The 20,973-nt window shown below is 44.9% G+C and overlaps 2 protein-coding genes across 7 annotated transcripts in view; one reads left to right on the plus strand and one right to left on the minus strand.

Annotated features, from left to right (window-relative positions):
- BCAS3 (BCAS3 microtubule associated cell migration factor) overlaps positions 1-20,973 on the minus strand; it is a 546,677-nt gene that overhangs the window by 65,111 nt on the left and 460,593 nt on the right. The window lies entirely within an intron of this gene.
- On the plus strand, positions 14,653-15,507 carry LOC131482330 (nudC domain-containing protein 2). The gene has a single exon (XM_058675596.1). The coding sequence runs from the start codon at positions 14,677-14,679 to the stop codon at positions 15,148-15,150; it is 474 nt and encodes a 157-aa protein (XP_058531579.1). The 5' UTR covers positions 14,653-14,676; the 3' UTR covers positions 15,151-15,507.

Raw genomic sequence — 20,973 nt, forward strand, 5'->3', positions numbered from 1 at the left:
GGCAGCCACTCCTTCTACTTGGCAGTAACTCCTAGGAATCCAAACAAGGCTTTGCTCATCACTCTGTGGTCCTAGCCCAAGACAGAGTTGCTTTCTCAGCCAGCGCTACCCAGTCAGGGACTTAAGGCCTAAATAGAACTTGGAGGATTAAAGATGTGGAAGTTAGACAGTGCTTACTCATCAATCTGTAGCCTGATCTCTTTCAAAAAGAATTATTTTTTCTTTCTTTCTTTCTTTCTTTCTTTCTTTCTTTCTTTCTTTCTTTCTTTCTTTCTTTCTTTCTTTCTATTTATCTATCTATCTATCTATCTATCTATCTATCTATCTATCTATCTATCTAAAAGGTAGAGTTAGACAGTGAGGAAGAGATGGAGAGGGAGATTTTTTCATCTGCTGGTTCACTCCAAAAATGGCGGTAACATCCAGGTCTGAGCTAAGCCAAATGCAGGAACCAGGAACTCCATGCTGGTTTCCCAAATGAGCCTAGGGACCTAATCACTTGAGTCATCTTCTACTGCTTCCCAGGTTCATTAGAAGTAGGATTGCAAGTGGGGCAACCAGGACTTGAACTAGCACCCATATGTGACATGGGTATCACAGGCAGTGAGTTAGCACACCATGCCACTACCTCTGTAGTCTGCTTTGCTAACTGAGGAGGTGAACAGTTAAGAAGGGATGCAAGTATGGGGCTATGCCTGCTTCAGTTATGAAGAGGCCACCTCGTGGGAGAGGAGCAGGCACTTCAAAAGCTGCCAGATTTTCCGAACCACTCAATGCCAACCCTGAAGGTGTTGCTGAAGTTCACTCTCCCAGCAATGGAAGGAAAAGGAAGGCAATCAGGTAGAAAGTCACTGCTGTCACCAATGGCCAGAGGAGGTCCTTTCCGGCCTTTGGGGCTTTTTAGCAGATTCACAAAACTGGACCCTGGCATGGAAACCAGATTCTTGAGGGCCCCTGGGACACTAGAGCATTGTTCCAGGACAGAAGCAACTTAGATCAAAATGGTGAGTGGGACTTCCCTTGCATTGGCCACAATACATATGTTTGTTCAAGAAAAAAAAGTTGGAACAAGAAGACATGAACGTCTGTTGCTAAAGAAAAGCCTGTTTGTGTCAACCACAGTGGTGGGATTGTTCAGGGAGTTCATCCTGAAAGTCCTACTACCCCACCAGCGTGGCCAAGGTCAGTGTCAACCTGTGGTGTGCTGACCACTGCGGCCTCTTTGGTATCAGATGGGATTTGTACAGGGTGGCTCCCTAAGGGAGATTGGGAATCATCTGTTAGACTTTGTTAGCCCATGTTGGCTGACAGCACCACTCCTTGCTCCCTGCCTCTTCTTGGGACAGATCTATTCATCAGATGTCTCCAGAGTCCAAATAACGACCACTACCACAACAAGCAGAATCTTCTTGTTATTGGAGCTGGTCCTTGGAAAGTGAATCACGAACAGTGTGACTTGGTCAGGGCTGGCATCTCTTTTTTTTTCAAAGATTTATTTATTTTTATTGCGAAGTCAGATATACAGAGAGCAGAGACAGAGAGGAAGGTCTTCCATCTACTGATTCACTTCCCAGGTGGCCGCAATGGCCAGAGTTGAGCTGATCCGAAGCCAGGAGCCAGGAGCCTCCTCTGGGTCTTGCACACAGATGCAGGGTGCCAAGGCCTTGGGCTGTCCTCGACTGCTTTCCCAGTCCACAAATAGCGAGCTGGATGGGAGGCAGGTCCACAGGGATACACACCAGTGCCCATATGGGATCCTGGCACATGCAAGGCAAGGACTTCAGTTGCTAGGCTACTGCACCAGGCCCTAGGGTTGGCATCTCTTAAAGATGACCAAGGGCACATTCTGTACAAACACCAGATCCAAAGACTTCTGCTTTGTTTCTACCAGTACATTCAGACACAACACTTCACAGAAGTACAGGCCTCCCAAGGCCAACATGGGATGTGACCAATTCACATTACACTTGAGTTAACATATCTTTTATACAAGGAGGCAAGTTCCCTTCAGCCCTCTATTTTTAGGGAGATCTGAGAGCAACCGTTTACCCAACCACTTCATCAAACAGCCTAGACAGCAGTACCATTTCTCCAAACAGTGAATAGCATGTCCTAATATGGATTTTAGAAAACAAATAATCTAAATTTTTCACAAACCAAACAGCCTGAAGAGAGGCCCCAAACTGGGACTTTGCAGGACGGTACTCCATTAACCACAGCAAGACCCAGCTTTGGAGGGGGTAAGTTCTGATGAAGTTAGTGATATAGTTTTGCAGAAGAAAGTCAATTTTAAACCAGTGTTTTATAGTAAACACATATCTGTTAATATGGGAAGCAAGGCTCTCTATATAATATGACCCAAAATTGGAATAAAAATAAGATATATAGACACCAAATGCATACGCACCCATAAAATATATGTGAGGATAACAATAACAGCAATAGCTAATTCTTGGATGGCATTAACTGCCAGGCAGCATTCTTTGTGGGATAGGCAGGCAGAATTTTAAGTGTCCTGCAGCCAGGAACTCACTGATTCCTCCCAGCCTCCCAGAATATAGGTATACTGAGGTACAGAGGAGTTCAGGAACATGCCCAAAGTGACACAGCTCTTGGGATGCAGAAATGGGCTTTGAAGTCCAAATAAACTTGAGGACCCAAGTACTTATTTACTGAACCAAACTGTCTCTCAACTCCTAGATGCTCAGAGGCCATCCAGAGCCTGGCCCACCCTCTGTGGCATGCCACCTGCCTCTCCTTGCACATACACGCCCCAGGATTGGGGCTCCTTTTCCTTCCACAGAACTGACAACTATAGTTTTATGCTTACACATTAGGCTCTGAGAAGAGACCAGGAGCTTGTGAATGGAGGACTGTTCCTTTGCAAGTCTCCCCCATCTCTAATTCTCAGCTCAGGGCTTGGCTTAATACATGGGTTCAGTCTACTGGTCCCTTTATTAGGGTGAGATATATGGTGAAGGTCCTTGTAGTTTTAGTCTTAGCTCCTGATATGCAAGGCTGTTTTTCCTTTTGAGGCAGATATTGACTCTATCGTCTGAGGTCAACCGGATTCTCCAGAATCATCCTGTGAACCACTGGAGGATTTAAAACTGCTTTTCAAAAGGGCACCTAACAGATAAGTGTTTTCTATGTGCCCCTCCTCCATCCTGTCACCCAATACTATCATTGCAGCTTTTTGTTGTTGCTACAGGTGTAACAGGATGTGGGCGCTATGGGCAGGACCTTGTATTCTTAACTGTCTTGTGTTCTTTGTTTTCCAGTTAGGGGTCTTCAGATTCCAGGTGGCCCTGCACATGCAAACTTGCATGATGACCAACTTCTGCCACAGCAGCTTGGATGACCCAGACCATCTCTGTGGATCCCACATCTCCAGGGGACCCTTTACTCAAATGACACCCCATTTCAGCAGGAAGCAGCTAGATGACATCGTCGTCCTTTACCCCTACAGAAAAGTAGGATGTGGGATTTCAAGAGTGGGGTGTCTGAGACCATCCGGACCTGCTGAGATCTTGGCTGCACTGTTATGTGGGCGGCACATGCATCACCCACCCATTTCCTAAATGGCTAAGAGACCACCAATGGGCAACATCTTACTGTAGGTTCCCGCCCAACAAGCAGGGGTCAGAGAACACTTAAAATCCCAAGCCCCTTCCTCAAAGCTTTGGTGTCTCTTCCTCCTTCCCTCCTTTGAGAGGTACCCCATCTGCTGGCTTTCTCTTGGGAGGTACTTTCCCCTTCCCTTTCCTTTTCCTGCTCACCTGGTCCCTTTGCAAATAAACTTTTCTGTCTTCAATAGAAAAAAATACATGGGCTCAGGGGAAGGATTTGCATCTGGGAGATGACACACACATACAATAGATGAAGAATTCTGAGATGGTTTCTTCCTATATCATTCAAACAATCCTTCAGAATAGAGGTTAGTGGGTCAACGATTCTGAAGCTCCAATGCATGAAGGCATGGTGACAGGCAGGCCTGGAAAGATCGATGCTGGGAAGAAGAGCTGATGGCTTCCAAGCCATTTGTTTTTTTTTTGTTTGTTTGTTTTTAAAGATTTATTCATTTTATTACAAAGTCAGATATACAGAGAGGAGGAGAGACAGAGAGGAAGATCTTCCGTCCGATGATTCACTCCCCAAGTGAGCCACAACGGGCTGGTGCGCGCCGGTCCGAAGCCGGGAACCTGGAACCTCCCCCAGGTCTCCCACACGGGTGCAGGATCCCAAAGCTGTGGGCCGTCCTAACTGCTTTCCCAGGCCTCAAGCAGGGAGCTGGATGGGAAGTGGAGCTGCCGGGATTAGAACCGGTGCCCATATGGGATCCTGGGGCATTCAAGGCGAGGACTTTAGCAGCTAGGTCACGCCGCCGGGCCCCAAGCCACTTGTTAACAGGCCAATGGAAATATCCACCAATTCATCAGCCTCTGAATCCTTACAATTGTTACTATGAACCACATGGCAGGTGCTGCCTGATTCTTGCAACAAGCAAACAGGTGGAAGGTAGCTTGAATGCTGTGCTTGTTAAAAGGAATCCTGTATTCAGCTAAAGCCTTTCCCTTCACACACAGCTTCATTTTTACTCATTCGTGGGTGTTTGTAGCTTTCTTACACAAGCGGCCATTTGAATTGCTAGGAGTCTTCTCACAAGGGTGTAGGGGCCCTTGGTAATCCTCCTGTTGTCCTCTTTCCCCACCTGTACCCACAAACAGCCACCACTTCCTCACAGTCCCACAGAGGCTGTGGCCACCTCTCCAGCCCAAATCACTGCTCGGGGTACCTTCCATGTGGGTGAGTGTTTGCCAGAAAAGAGGATACACATCAGGGAAGGAGGCAAAATCTGGCATGTTCTTTCTCAGGAAAAAGATATAAATTTTTTTTCTCATGCTACAGGAGGCAGAAGGCAAGCAGGCAAGGTCTGCTCAGGATTGCCATGGCCTGGGCCCTCAGACATCCACTTCAGATGCCCAGTTTGAATCATCTATATGGTGCCTGCCACAAAAGGGAAATCTGGGGAGGGATGCTATAATTTCAGCCTCAAGTATTCGGCATCTACTCATACCAATTCCCGCCAAAAATCCCTACTACTGTTTCTCTACTCTGTTTCCTGAGAATGAATGGGGAGGAATCCAGATATCTTGACACTTGCAAGAGATGACTGCAAATCAGGAGGAAATAATCTGATTCCTATACACATTTGCACATAGACTAAGGTCCTTCTATTTCCTATGCCTAAGTCCTAACATGAAGGAAGCATTCATTATTCCTTGTGGCAGGGAGAGATGGGAGTGGGGGTAGATGGGTGGTAGGCAGGGGAAGTAAATCTGATTTGGTCAAAAGGTATCAATTCCAGAAGGAAACAAGAGTCCATGCTACAAACACTCAGAGCACAGACCCAATGGGGCCCTATAGTCCCTGCTGGGGGAGGCCACATGGCTGGACAGAGGAGACACACACAACACACTCCCCACCTACTTACACTTTGGTACATAAACTTTATAAGTATGATGTTGGCAGGTTCCAGTGCATTAAAAGTAGCTGAAAAAGACTCCAACCATAAATAATGCCAAGTAATAAAGAAGGTGAATGTTTCTGTTATTAGATTCTTTCATTGTATAAATCTGTTTAATAAGCTGGCTAGGAATCACTGATAGAAAACAGACTTAGCATGGTGTTACAGACCAACACGCTCTTAAAGGCCAGCATGGGAACTCATGCCAAGTTATATTTTTCTGTTCTAAACCAAAGCAACTTAAAATGCAGTTGTTGTTTCCTTGTTCAAAAGCAGAAAGAGTCCTAGCAGGCTGTGCTTGCCGGGGGAGGCTTGCTTGGGGTCCAGAGCACTCCCTGTCTCCAGTTCCTGAATGCCACTCGCCCCTTGCAGACTGATCTATTGGCCTGTTGCAAGGCCCTACACGATTTCTAGATCTATTTGTAGATCCCACTGCCTTTTGTCTTAGTCACTGTGAGGGGCTAGGGTCTGTGTGTGCCTCTTGCTCTGCAAGAGTGGTATTTCTCAACATTCACATGCGTGTGTTTAGAACAATCCCTCCAAATAGCCTCCTTTGACCTAAGATCCATGGCAACCACTTTAGCCAGAGATGCACTGAAATCGAGAGGGTATGTGATACACCGGGGGAAGAGTGGTGGGCGGTCTCTGGGGTCACATTTGTCTTCTGACACTATGGTTGCCTTTGGCTTGTTGATGTTTTTCTGGGGTTGGTTACTATCATCATGACGGGCTGTAAAATGTAATGCTATAAACTAGCTGAAGGCTTGAGTAGAAATATTTGCCAAATAGCATAAACAACAACACCAGGAGTCCCTGCAGACTCAGCTATGCTGACAGTGCTGGACCAGTTGTGCCCACGCTATTGTTGACAGCTCTGGGATGCACAAACTCCATAACCTGGCCAGTCTAGTTTCTAACCCAGATTTCTATGCTCCCTTTAGAGTCCCACACACAGCTCTCTTCCAAGGACTTGCTAAATAGAGAAAACAGAAGGTAACTGGTTGGGATAGACTATGTATCTGCTTCATTTAATTTGTGTTTGGAAAAACCTAAATCTCCACAGAGTAACGGTATATTATGTGGAGTCGGTCATGGAACATTATGTGTGCTACATCTATATAGTCATGACTCAGATGTTTTGTTTTGCACTTTACATAGATTACATGGAAATGTCTACTAGAAGGTATTGCAAAAAGTTATCCAGGTGACTATAGGTAACAATAACACACTTTACAAAGTCTGTGGAAAAAGGAAACTAGAGGATAACACGGGGTGGGCATTTAAGTCAAGTGGTTAAAATGATGGTTAAGATGCTCATGTTCCAAATTCTAGTGCTTGGGTTCAGTGCCCTGTTCGAGTTCCGGCTGCCTGCTGTTTAGGAACTTGGAAGGCAGTGGTGATGGCCAAAGAATTGGGCTCCGTCCACCTATGCAGTGGATCTAGATTACATTCCTGGATTACAGCTTCTGCCTGTTCCAGGCCATTATGTGCATTTGGGAAGTGCTTTCTCTTTCACTGTCTCTGTATGTTTCTGCCTCTCAAAAAAATAATGTGCATTTTCTATGAATTTTTTTCTGAGTAAAAACTATATATATATTTTAAAAGCTAGAAGAAAGAATTTTAAATGTTTTTCTCATGAGAAAATGACACTTGTTTGAGATGGTAGATAGGCTTACCTGGCTTGAACGTTACACAATGTGGACATGTATTGAGACATGTTGACACCATTGAAAGAATCAAAATTAATTAATTTCCTCTAACAAGAAAACTATCTGCATTAGCTTTAATCTGGTCATGGCTATTTCCCAACTTGGCCACTAAACTCATGCCCAGGAATATAACCCTTCCTAGAACACTTGGAAAAAGGTTCTTCAATGTGGAAACCTCAGAATGAAATCAGAAGCCTCTACAGTTTTTTCAGATTTGTATGGTTCCTTTTACTTCAGGATTCGCCATTTTTATTCTGTCACAATCTCACTGAGGAAGATTGAGATTATTCCTGTTTTATACAAGTAGATGCCAGACACAGAAGATGAGGCTTACACATTGTCTAGAGGCTAAAGAAAGTTAATTCAACATTTGTTGTTCTTACAGCTGTGTTAAATGCAAGGAGAAAAAGAAAGAAAAGATGGGTTAGACTCTTCCCTGAGATTGTTCTCTCAAACATCTTGAGTACAAATCTAGTAAACTCTACTAAACATAGGCACGGAAAATCACAGGCAGGATCTTTTGTTTTCCAAAAAGCAAACTAGCAGAAGTAAGAAGCAGTCTCTCCCGGGAGTGGTGGTGCAGAAACCCCACAGTGGATGGTGGCCTGTGGTGTGTTCACCCTTCGGGACTGCAGTGAGGGGAGCTAGGCCTGAGGTGAGCATCGACTCATGCCCAGTGCTTATGTCTGCCTTGTCTCATTCTGTGGCTTGTGGGAACAGCAGAGAAAACTGCAGGATTCTGTGGCAATGACTCGCATCAATCTTGACAGACTCTTGAAGGAATCACAGAAGCTGAGGACATTGGCCTGGTGGCTTTTGTACTAAACAAGCCAAGAGAACAGAGCTGCTCTTGGGACCTGATGCCAGGAGAACCACAGAAAATTAGAATAACCACTGCACTTAAGCCTGGGGGAAAAACTCAAAGTCTCACTAAGGAATGATCAATCAAAGTGAAGACCAAAAGAAAATAGTAGGATCTGCTGCAGTAGCCTAATGGCTAAAGTCCTCATCTTGCATGCACTGGGATCCCATATGGACACTGGTTTGTATCCCAGCTGCTTCACTTCCCTTCTAGCTCCCTGCTTGTGGTCTGGGAAAGCAGTCGAGGATGGCCCAAAACTTGGGACCCTGCACCCTCAAGGGAGACCTGGAAGAAGCTCCTGGCTCCTCGCTTTAGCTTGAGCTCAGCTCCAGCCACGGTCACTCGGGGAGTGAGCCAGCAGATGGAAGATCTTTCTATCTGTTTCTCCTTCTCTCTGTGAATCTGACTTTCCAAGAAAAATAAGTACATCTAAACCAAAAAATCGCTTAAAGAAAATAGTAGCTATGCCTTTATTTTCAAAGAACTATTTAAAAGCAAATAACTTCTTGAATTACACTAAAAATATTTGTATTTGGAGTTACTGAACATGCTCCATGTCTTAAAAGCAAATTTTGTTCCCATTTAAAACCAAAACAAAACCTGCTAATCTTTGATAGCTGTATTTAAGGCTAAAGTCTGGCAAATAACCATTCCATCAATACAGTTACAGAATCCTTAATTGTAAGAAAACTATCCATAAGGAAATACAAAGAGTACATCCAGCAACACAAAGTTCCACATTTACAAACCTCTTTACTCCTGAGATCGAGACTCCTGGGGAGGAACCCCAGCTTACAGAGCTGCCAAGAGTGGAAATCAGCACCACAATTCTAGTGCATCCCAGTTTTAATCCCACAGGAAGTGAATACCACATTCTTCCCCAGATACAGGGTTTGGGGCTTACTCAGGTTTTCCTCAGCTGTTTGAAAACTGGAAATTAACAAGGTTGTTGAAGCTTTCTAAGTCAGAAGTTACTTGGAACTCTGGTTAAAGTTGGGGGTCAAGTTTAGGGACATCAGGAGGAAGTGCATAAGGCCCAGGGATGACCTCTTTGTTCTGTTGCACAGGGGCATCCACCAGAGGATCAACACAGGGAAAATGACAGCAAATACAGCCACTGTTATCAATTGCTTACTCAGTCCAGACACTCTTGGAGCACATAACATTTGTGCTCTCATTTGGTCCTCACCACTATGCAGATGCACAGGGGGCTTAACAAACTTGTTCAAGTTTACAGACAATGGCTTTGAACCCAGGTCTGTCAAATTTTCAAAGACCAGCCCCCTTCATGCTTCCTCTTGCGTGGCTCAGCTCATTGCCCCTCTCAGTGATATGAGGGTCTCGGTGGCTCCTCCATTCCTCACACCACCCTGAGCAGAAAGGAAATGGTTAACCCACCACAGCAGCTGAATCACGACTATACATTGAGCTTGGCTGATCAATCAAGACATTCTCCCGCACATCAAGGCTGGCATTCCATTGTTGGAGCGAAGGAAGGGGCCCAGGAAAAACAGTAAGCTTCTAAAGAACAAACCTGCTATTTTTACCCCAATATGAACAAAAACTTCATCAAAGGACTCAGCATGAAAATGGATAGAATTCATGGACATGGGCTACTGGAACACACAAACTGGAAATTCAATAATCTCTGGAAGTGACCACCTGTGTCAAGCACACTGAAGACCTCTATGAAAGTCCAAAGTTTATGGACTAACCCTCGCTTCCCTCTTTCCCTTCATCTCTTCCTGGAGATAGGGTCAGACAAGGCATCCTGGCAGAGGTGATATGTGCTTAATCTCCTAGTATGAATGGCGATGGAAAAAGTAAGCATCAGGAGCGCATTCTAGGTGCCAAATGGGGTAATGTAACACATACGGATGCCTACAAGAAATGTTGAGACACAAAATTCATGGCAGGAAGTGGTCAAAGAGGACAAAGAGGCAAGCAGAGTCAGGCCAAAAAAAAATCTCCCCAGGCCTTTTCAGGAAGTTGAGCTTTCACTGAGGGCAAACAGAACCTTTGAGAGATGTCAGATACGGTACCAACATGTCAGTGACAAGGCAAGAGAAGCAGTATCATAGGAGCAGTAAGTGGAAGCCAAAGTGAAGGAAGGTGGGAAGTCCAGATAATTACAATAATGAGGCAATAAACTAGGATGTGGCAATAGGAATGATCGGGAAAAAAAAAAACAAATTTGAGAATGATTTATAGGGAATAAATCAGTAGGAATTGGCCACTTCATTGTACATAAACAAGTAGAAGGAGGCAGTGGGGAGGATGGCTCCCATGTGTCCAGTGGTATTGACAGGGTGGATGGTGGTGCTACCAGTTCAGATGTGGCTTCAGAAAATAGCAACTGATGGCAGTGCTGATAGCACAGGATGACTGGCATGGATTGGGCTAGGACAACGATGCCTACTCTTTACTCAATGGGGCAGCTGAACACCTACAAAGCATGTGGCACAGAGCTCAGGGCATGGGACACCAACAGAAATTTTCAGTCTCTGTTTTCCTGGAGCCTACAGTCCACAACGAAATCAGACATGCAAGCTGGAAACTAGAGCTGAAAGCTCTAAGTGCTCAGTAAAGAGGGAACTGTGGGATGGGGAAGTGGTGATGCTGCCTCAAGCCAGGATGGGCCAGAAACAGAGAAGAGTCAAGCTGAAAAGTTCTTTGCCCTCTTCCTGCAGCCTGGTCACTCCCCACTGTACCCAATCCTCTGAAAAGAAGTCAAGGGCAGTAATGAGAAATGACAGCAGGAGGAGAAAGCACCAAAGTCCAATTAACAACAGGTGGTGAGGCTGTCAGTTCAAATAATCATCGCTGAAGACAAGCAGAGATGGAGTCGAGTCCAGATCAGTACTCAGATGTGAGGAAACCTATGGTACTAATTGCTCAGAGAAGCCCAGGCGTTCCTTTTCAGCCCCTGCATGTTTCTGAGGCAGTTCAGGAGTCCTAGGCAGTTGTGTCACCAAACACAGGTGCTTATTTACAGTCCTTCCCCATGCTGAGAGATGAGGGACTCCTTTCTCCTTGCAGCTCAGAAGATGCCCGCAGACAGGGCCTCCTGTGGCAATGCACAACACTGGCTCCCCATCAATCTTCATCATTTTGTCTCTGTGAGATGATATTCAACTACCATCTGAAAGATCAATACAATACCCAGTGCTGCTGCATCAGCAGAGCTGCTTGGCACACAGGGGGTGGCCATGGCATCTGCTCTGATCCCTAAGATCCTAAAACTGGGGAGCCTTTGCTTCGCTGGCTAGGCTGAAAGGCAGGCACAGGGTTCAACTCACATGGGGCTGTTGCACATTTCCTTCCTTTCCTTCTCTTCTTTTTCTGAATGTACTGATTTATGTATTAGAAAGGCTGAGTGATAGAGAAAAAGAGAGAAATCTTCCATTTGCAGGTTCACTCCCCAAATGGTTACAAGAGCCAGGACTGGGTCAGGCTGAAGCCAGGTATGCCCTCTGAGTCACCCATGTGGGTAAAAGGAGCTCAAGTTCTTGAGTCATTATATGCTGCTTCTCAGCACATTAGCAGGAAGCTAGGAAGAAAAGCAGCCAGGACTCGAATTATCATTCCAATATGGCATGCAGTTAACCTCCTGTGCCATGACATTGACATTCTCAAATGTTCTTTGAACATTCTAGAATCACAGATAACCATATGGTACTATAAGGGGTTTGGTATACAGTCTTTTTTCCCCCCCCAATCACTGATTTTATGGCAGAGAAACTCAGGAAGTGGTGTAGACTCTATGTCTCCTAAGTCTACAGCCAAACTATTTCTTACTACCTTGCTCTAGAAGTCTGAGCTGCCATAAGGAGTCTTTCAGATGAAAACATACCCAGGGGCCACAGTTGATCCTGTAAATCAAAGATCAGATAAAGTAGTCTTTTTCAGAATCCTACAATCTTGTCACTTACCAGTGTAACCTATCCTCCTGACATCACTGGTTTTCTTAGCAATATGATAGGGAGCTTTTAAGTCTGTTGTGAGGATTAAGTGGGGGTAGCCTAGGGCTTTAGGTAAGGAGATTGTGTAAAATTAGTACAAGGGCACTCTGCATTTTAATTTCCAGTTTCCAATTCCTAACCAAGAGGATATTCCATTCCATGAGAGTCTAAAAGTGACTTCACTAATATAAGCAGAAAAATCTTCATTGCATCATGAGAACAGGGTGCTTACCATGTAGGAGGTTCTATTCAATGGCACCAGCTCACACATTAAGTGGACTTGAGTCATTACTGAACACCTGAAACTATCTCTGAAGATGAAGGTGTTACAGCCACAGAAATGGCAAAATCCTATCTCGTGGTATGCTTTCGCATGACATTAACAGACAAGATGAGAAAAGTCAAGTTATACACCAGGGAGAATAAGAGAATGGGACAGAGCAAATTCTGGCTTTCACTGTCGGGACATGCTGGAATGGGGTAGTGATTAAGGAGCAGACTGCTCAGCAGGGTGTAACTCTTGCAAGATGGCACCTAGAGTCCAAAGAGGTGCTGACTCACCTGATTTGATGAAGGATTATCTGGACTCTTTCCCATTTGTCACCTAGAACTCCCATATATGAATATATGCAGGAATTGATGAGTGGGGGTGGAAAGGTATAGCTATTTCACATGGAAAAGAAACGATTTCCTTCTGCTAAGAGGTCCTTTATAGTATAATTCCATTTTCAGGTTAAGAGATCGTTAACCTGAAGTAAAAGGTCCTCTGAGGAATCCATGAAAAGAATTCAGGTGGGGGTTGGCAGATAAAGCTGCCACCTGTGATGTCAGCATCCCCTGTGGGCAACAAGTTCAAGTTCTAGCTGTTTAGTTCCCACCCAGCTGCCTGCTAATGCGCCTGGGAGAGCAGCAGAAGATGGCCTGAGTGCTTTGGCCCCTAAGTCCATGTGGGAGACCTGGAAGAAGCTTCTGGTTCACAGCTGTGGTCTTTCCCAGCCCTAGCGATTGTGACCATCTGGGGAGCACACCACCGGATGGAAGATCTCTATCTCTGTCTTTCCCTCCCTCTCTCTAAATATGTCTCTCAAATAAAGAAAATAAATGTTAAAAATGTTTTTGGTGATCTGGGAGTTTGGATGGAAAAAATAACTATATTTTGACTAGCCTCTAAGTAAAATTTAGGTTAAATTAATTATGTATATGGGCAAAAAAAATAGTCAACAAAAACCTGTCACCGTTATAAATCAGCCTTTTTGTTAGACATTACTTTTGTTGCAGTTTATATTTGGGATTGGAAACCTTTCTGAGTAAGGGGTCAGATGACAAGTAGTTTAAATTGAGGATTACATGATTTTAGGGTAACTACTCAACTCTGTTAATGGAGCATGGAAGCAGGCATAGACAATGGGTAGAAAAATGAGCATGGCTGAGTTCCAATAAAGCTTCACTTACAAAACCAGACTGTGAGATCCTATTTTGCCATCCTCTGGTATATATATATTATGACTGAAATTATAGTAGTGATAAGTTTTAATAAAACATGCTAAAAATAAGAACATATAATATCATAAATGTGTAGGCCTTTAAGATTTTTAAAGGGGGCTGGCACAGGGGCTCAATAGGTTAATCCTCTACCCTGTGGTCCCAGTATCCTTTATGGACCCTGTTTGGAGTCCTGGCTGTTCCACTTCCAATCCAGCTAATGTCCTGGAAAAGCAACAGAGGGTGGCCCAAGTCCTGGGGACCCTGTACCTTTGTGGGAGCCCTGGAAGAGGCTCCTGGCTCCCGAATTCAACTCAGCTCAGCTCTGACCTTTGTGGCTATTTGGGGGGGTGAACCAGAGAATGGAAGACCTTTTTGCACCTCTCCTCTCTGCCAATCTCCCTTTTAAATAAAAATAAACAATTAAAAAATGTTGCAAAATGTCTCATGTGAGAGGCTATGAAAAATAAAGTTTCCATATGCTATTTCATTACCCAAATGCCTGCAACAGCCAGGGCTGGGCCATGCAGGAGCCAGGAGTTCCATCCAGGGCTCTGTGTGTGGCAGCGACCCAACTAGTCAAGTTATCACTTGCTGCCTCTCTGGATCTACATTATCAGGATGCTGTAACTGGGAGCTGCAGCCAGGATTAGAATCCAGGCATCTTAAGTACTATGTTAACCTAAAATATTTTAATAGTTAGAATCCTATGTGTTTTATATTACTTATTTTAAAGTATTCTCAGGAGGGATCCAGAGGCTTTACCAGACTGCCACCTTTCCTTGACACCCAGGAAATGACGCCTGTTCTTGTTCATGAAAGACTCAGGGACAGAGGCTAGAGGCAAAGGTAGAGGAAAGCAGCAGAGGCCAAAATCAGGGAGGCAGAGGACACTGCCAACTACAGTAAGATGAGGAATCAGAAGCACTGTGGAAATGAAGAAATTCACTCCTTTCTCTAGTCTTAGAGACTGCAGCCTCCTATCCAGTGTGTATTTCTTTCTCATCACTAATACCAGCACCCAACTACTTCCACCCTGTCTTCCCTTCCCTTGGCACCTTCCACTAATGGGTTCCCCAAGAGTTTACAATGAAACCAGTTGCGGTGCCGCTCGTGCCCAGAGGCGCCGGGAGCATGTCGACCCCGTTTGAGGAGCGCAGTGGGGTGGTGCCGTGCGGCACGCCGTGGGGCCAGTGGTACCAGACCCTGGAGGAGGTGTTCATTGAAGTGCAGGTGCCGCCAGGCACCCGCGCCCAGGACATCCAGTGCGGCCTGCAGAGCCGGCATGTGGCGCTGGCCGTGGGGGGCCACGAGATCCTCAAGGGCAAGCTCTTTGATTCTACCATAGCTGATGAGGGAACATGGACTTTGGAGGATAGAAAAATGGTTCGTATTGTTCTTACAAAGACAAAGAGAGATGCAGCAAATTGTTGGACTTCTCTTCTGGAATCTGAATATGCAGCTGATCCCTGGGTGCAAGACCAAATGCAGAGAAAGCTTACATTAGAGCGGTTCCAAAAAGAAAATCCTGGTTTTGACTTCAGTGGAGCAGAAATCTCAGGAAACTACTCTAAAGGTGGACCAGATTTCTCAAACCTTGAGAAATAACCAGTACTTGCGATGCTTTCTGTGGATCCTAGCAGATGGTGATCAAAGACGCAGATCTCGTGAAGAGGGAAAATGTGGATGCCTCCAGTTAACACACTGACAAACATATTTAATTATGGTTCTAAAAGTTGCATTCAAATATGGTTTTATGTAGAAATTACATACTCTGGGAACTATCTATGAATATATGGTAACTTTTTTTGGACTTGTTTTTGCTCAGCATGAAGTTTTATATAAATTGCATTTTACTAATTTCATATTAATTGTATTTTTAATACAAAAAAGCAGGTTATAGATCATGTGAAAGGGTGCCTTCAGGGATTTTTTTTTTTTTTTGATAAGTGTGACACAGGAATAATGTTCAATAAACTTTTCTAAATAGGAAAAAAAAAAACAACAACAACAAAAAAAACAATGAAACCAGTTGCTTAATTCCAGGATTATATAGTCCCCAAATTAAAACTTGCTTTCTCTTTCCTCAGATGTTACCTTCTGGGAGCCCAGGGAGCAAGTTTTCTCTTTGAAGGAGTAGGGGAGGCGGTAAGGACAGGAGGGCAAGTATGGAGAACAGACACTTCTATGTGCCTGCCCAAGGTCCTAGCCCCATGATAATATACTTAGGGCCCAGGACACTGAATCCAATGGGGATTATATGTGGCAAGCGACAGCCTTTTCACAGAAGGCCAATAGTTTATCCTTGAAGCATGAGCTGTTTTTACTTCTGACAATGCTAAAGCAAAATAGAATGAAAGGAGAAAGCACCTCCTGCTCAGTACTGTACCAAACAGCTCTGGGTTATATTTGCAATTTTAATAAACTGATTTGTCAAAACTGTCAGAATCGAGGGAGATCATCTGGTATCCAGATGAACAAAAATATCCGTAATTACAAGTTGTCCATTTTTCTCTTTCATCTTCGATATATGTATCTGTGAGTAGCCACATACTTTCATGCACGTACATACACATAAATTTTAAATCATTAAAAAGAATATGTCATAACAGAATTCAGGAGAGCTATGGAACTTGGAGGCTAAGCGGCACTTGCTGTATAAGCACCACCCTCCTTCCCTGAACTCTGCTGTCTGAGTCCAAACTCTTCTGTTTCATTGCCACCAGGTTGCTCTTAATCCTTATAGATCATTCTCCTGCTGTGCGACAGCAAGCGAGAAACTAAACTGCTCTGGCTCTGTGCTGCATGTGGGTGGAACAAACATTTTAATACATGAGTGGCACAAGTAGTAACTAGATTCTTTTGGTAAAGACCCAAGTCCTCTGAAGAATGCCTTGAAATTGCAATGAATGAATTCAAAGACCTTATCCTGAACTTCTTCAGAATCCCATTTTTTTGCAACATAAGTTTTAAGTTACACATGCATGACTACTTTTGACTGCAGGCTAGCCCCATTTTTTAAAGATTTATTTTACTTATATGAAAGGCAAAGTGGGGGCCTGGTGTGGTAGCCTAGCGGCTAAAGTCCTTGCCTTGAACGCACTGGGATCCCATATGGGTGCTGGTTCTAATCCCGGTGGCCCCACTTCCCATCCAGCTCCCTGCTTGTGACCTGGGAAAGCAGTCAAGGATGGCCCAAGGCCTTGGGACCCTGCATCTTATGTGGGAGACCTGGAAGAGGATCTGGGTTCCTGGTTTTGGATTGGCTCAGCACCAGCCGTTGCAGCCACTTGGGGAGTAAATCAGCAGATGGAAGACCTTCCTCTCTGCCTCGCCTCCTCTCAATATATTTGACTTTCTAATAGAAATAAATAAATCTTTAAAAAAAACCGGCAAAGTGAGAGAGACAGAGATATACTTCCATTTATAGACTCACTACCCAATGGCCTCAACCAACAGAATTGGGCCAGGCTGAAGCCAGGAGTCTGAAACTCCTTCCAGATATTCCCTATGGGAGGCAGGGTTCTGAGTCCTTGGGTTATCTTCCATTGTTTTCCATGGCATATTCATAGAATTAGAAGCTGACAGAATTGGAAGTTTTTTTTTTTTTAAGGTGAGGACTTAAACCACTACGCTATCGCGCCAGGCCCCAGAATTGTAAGTTTTGAACCAGCACCCTTTATGAGATGCCAGCATTGCAGGCAGCCGGTTTAGCATGCTGCTCTGGCAGCCCACATTTGAAGCCATTAAACTCTATATTGCTATAGAAAGACTGAAAGGTATAAGAATCGGGTGCAGCCCAAGTCACAGAAACTGGGGGAGTGTGAATGCCACAGGCAGCAGACAATCTTTCAAGGAACCTGGTTTCTGACTCCCTTTGAGAAGTAGCTTGGAAAGCAATGGCCAACTTTCAATGATCACTGTTACTTTCAGGATGGAAGATTTGAGCTAGATAATCAACTTACCTGAGGCCTGAAGATGATGAGAGCCAAGGTAGCATGGACTGGGGCATCTGGGAGAGCTTCCATGTTAGAGCTCAAAGTCTTTTTCATTTTTATCTTATAAACTACCAGGAAGGCAGTCCCTGGCCTGGGTACTCACTTTTTTGTGGGGGAAGGGTAGTTGACTTCTAAAATCTGATGTTCTCAATGACCCTTGATGGGTTGAGGACTGCACTGATTGTCTTTGTGGCATTTTTCCAGCCCTGCCACACACCACACATAAAGTGTGCTGGGAAGCACAATTTATTCAAGTATTTTTGCTGATGTCTAGGCCCATGTATTTGGTGAGCGAGAAAACTGCCACTGAAAGCAAAACATGTAGCCTTTTCAAACCCTAAACAGACATAGACAGAAAGCAACGCTGATGAAAGTAACCCAAGAAAATGCTGGGGAAGGATCCTTCACCCTCTAGGGCAGAGCTAGAATCCAGAGAGGGTCTATGTCTGACCCAAGACCCTAAGTGAACCATTACTGAAGCTCTTGGAGGGCAACTCATATACTCTCTCAACTGCTGATCCATTTTTCTGCGAGAAAATGTTAAGTGATTGTTCTTCATGATACCATTCTCTCTGGATGACTTGGAAATGGCCTTTTTAAGGGACGGAATCCCTTTACATACCAACGGTAAGAAAAAGTAGCGTATAATACTAACATGTTGGGATAAAAACATTCTGAGAGCCTCACACTGGGCAGAGGTTCCTCAGCAAACACGAACAGCTGCCCTTCTTCCAGACTGGCTGTTTCAGCTGCTCTGTCCCATTCAGCCCATCAGCCGCTGGGGACCCACAGCATAGTGACTGCTTTCCTAGCGAGCACACCTGGGCCTGACTTGCTCTGTAGCCTTGTGCCTTTGCTTATTCCCACAGGAGACCAAGTCCCTGCCGACTGCTGCTTTAATCATTTGTTAATTTGCTTAAACATATGGTCAGATTTTGGAAATAATCTCAACAGAAGGGTTTATGCTAACTTCTTTTGTATGTTGAGAGTTTCCACATGCCCTTTTTCGTGCTTCGCACTCCCCCACCCCCTAGCCTAGATACAGGCACACACGTGTGCGCACACAGGAAACATCAGAGAACAAGCCAATCTGAGTCAACAAAGACAAAGTTAAGAAGTAAGACCTCAGCCCCTATTTCTCTTTGCTGGTCTTAAACTTAATCTGTTCTGAAGCAGACCGACCTTCTCTCCTCCATCCCTTCCCTTCCTCCATGAATGGTGCTACTTCTCACCCAGTGATCAGGTAGAATCCCATAAGTTCTAGGTACTTAGGATCCCCTCCCTTTATCCCCACTGTTCCCTTACTTTAGGCCTTCCTTACTTGTCACTTAAGATGAATACAGCTGATACCTGCTGGTTGTCTTGAATCCAGCCTTGGTCCTACCTCAACCCATTTTCCATATTGCAGACACAAAGTGTTTTCTGAAACATGTAACTGATGAGGTTGGTTTGCTTTAAGTTCTCTGAGGGTTCTCAAAGCCTTCAGGCCCTCTGTCAGGAGATGTTCCATGTCAGTTTCCACAAGCGCAGGCATGAATTCCCTGTCTCCTGGCCGTCTGGAACTGCCGAAGCCTCTCATCATGGACCCTCTACTCTCTGTTCCTTCCCTCTTGATGCCTGCCTCTGTTCTACATGATCTCCATGACTCAGGTCAAGCACTGATTCCTTTAGGATGCCTTCCCTGGCACATGCTTGCTGTCCAACAAGGTTTTGTGGAATAAATGACCAAATCCAACAAAAGGCAGAGACAGGTTATAGTGAGAAGAGGTCTTTTTCACAGAAACATAATGCCTGCAGAAAGGAAAGCAAAGGGGCTGGGAAGGACAGCTCTGGCTGCAGACAAGGTCAATATCACAACCTGGACAGAACCACTGGGTTCCATGTAGTTTTTTGGGGATCATAACTTTCTTTTTTTTTAAAGATTTATTTATTTCTATTGCAAAGTCAGATATACAGAGAGCAGAGACAGAGAAGGAAGATTCCTCCGTCCTTTGATTCACTCCCCAAGTGGCCACAAAGGCCGGAGTTGAGACGATCCGGTGCAGGGTCCCAAGGCTTTGGGCCATCCTAGACTGCCTTCCCAGGCCACAAGCACGGAGCTAGATGGGAAGCAGGGCTGCCGGGATTATAACTGGCACCCATATGGGATTCTGGTATATGCAAGGTGAGGACTTCAGCTGCTAGGCTATCACACCGGGCCCGGGATCATCTTTCAAAATGTAGTTAAGGTCTTGCAGAAGAGCCTTCTTACATAGGACCTGAAGTTTGGGACAGGGAAGTAACATAACTGGCTGCCTTGGAACAACAGAGTTCCATCAGATTCATCTGATAAGTTCCTGCTGCTGCTCTGAAATCAGAGTGAGACTGTTATTTTCCCCTGTTGATTTTACCAGAATTGTCTGTCCCATCAAATTATCAACAGAGCTAACTCAAGGTAACCACCAGTAACCTGGAGAGCCCAAATGACCTCAGGGTCAGGTCCTTTCATCAGAGTGGAGAAATAAGGGAGCATGCAGGTAGACACTTGCCCCCTACGGTGAACTAAGGTTGTATGACTTTAGGAAGATATTTGGAGGAATATTTTTTTCCTAAATTTCTTTTTTTTTTAAAGATTTATTCATTTTATTACAGCCAGATAGATATACAGAGAGGAGGAGAGACAGAGAGGAAGATCTTCCATCCGATGATTCACTCCCCAAGTGAGCCACAATGGGCCGATGCGCGCCGATCCGAAGCTGGGAACCTGGAACCTCTTCCGGGTCTCCCACGTGGGTGCAGGGTCCCAATGCATTGGGCCGTCCTAACTGCTTTCTCAGGCCACAAGCAGGGAGCTGGATGGGAAGTGGAGCTGCCGGGACCAGAACCGGCACCCATATGGGATCCCGGGGCTTTCAAGGCGAGGACTTTAGCCACTAGGCCATGCCGCCGGGCCCTTTCCTAAATTTCATTGGTCAAACAACATTCACTTCCAGAAAAGAAATAAAAAATTTTATGTGCCTGTTGAGTGATGCAAGGGCTGTCAGGACATCAGTCATGGTGACCTATGGAAATTTCAAATGTTAACAAAGACACCTCAACAAGACTAATGTTGTGACCTAACCTTGTGAGACCAGAAACCAAGCTTTATCATATCAGATAAAGAATTGGACAAAAGGGGCCAGTGGAGTAGGAGTGAACCAGTGGATAGAAGAGCATTTCTGTCTTTCCCCATCCCCTGACATACTGCCTTAGAAGCAAATAAATTAATTTTTTAAAAAAGAAGAATTAGACAAAAAGCAGAGCCACAACAACTCATCTGAGCACACTCTCCCAGTCTGTCCTGTACGTTGTGCCTGGGGAGGAAGCTGGGCACCACAGGATCTCTGCCTGTTACTCCCTCAGGAGCCAGACTGCACTTAGGCAGAAGCCTCCATCACAAACACCTTCTTGCCGC

Source organism: Ochotona princeps, chromosome 17 (assembly GCF_030435755.1).
Source record: "Ochotona princeps isolate mOchPri1 chromosome 17, mOchPri1.hap1, whole genome shotgun sequence".
Classification (NCBI taxonomy): domain Eukaryota; kingdom Metazoa; phylum Chordata; class Mammalia; order Lagomorpha; family Ochotonidae; genus Ochotona; species Ochotona princeps.

Excerpts from the sequence above, each read along its gene's own strand:
- LOC131482330 (XM_058675596.1), top strand. The coding sequence starts at position 14,677 with ATGTCGACCCCGTTTGAGGAGCGCAGTGGGGTGGTGCCGTGCGGCACG.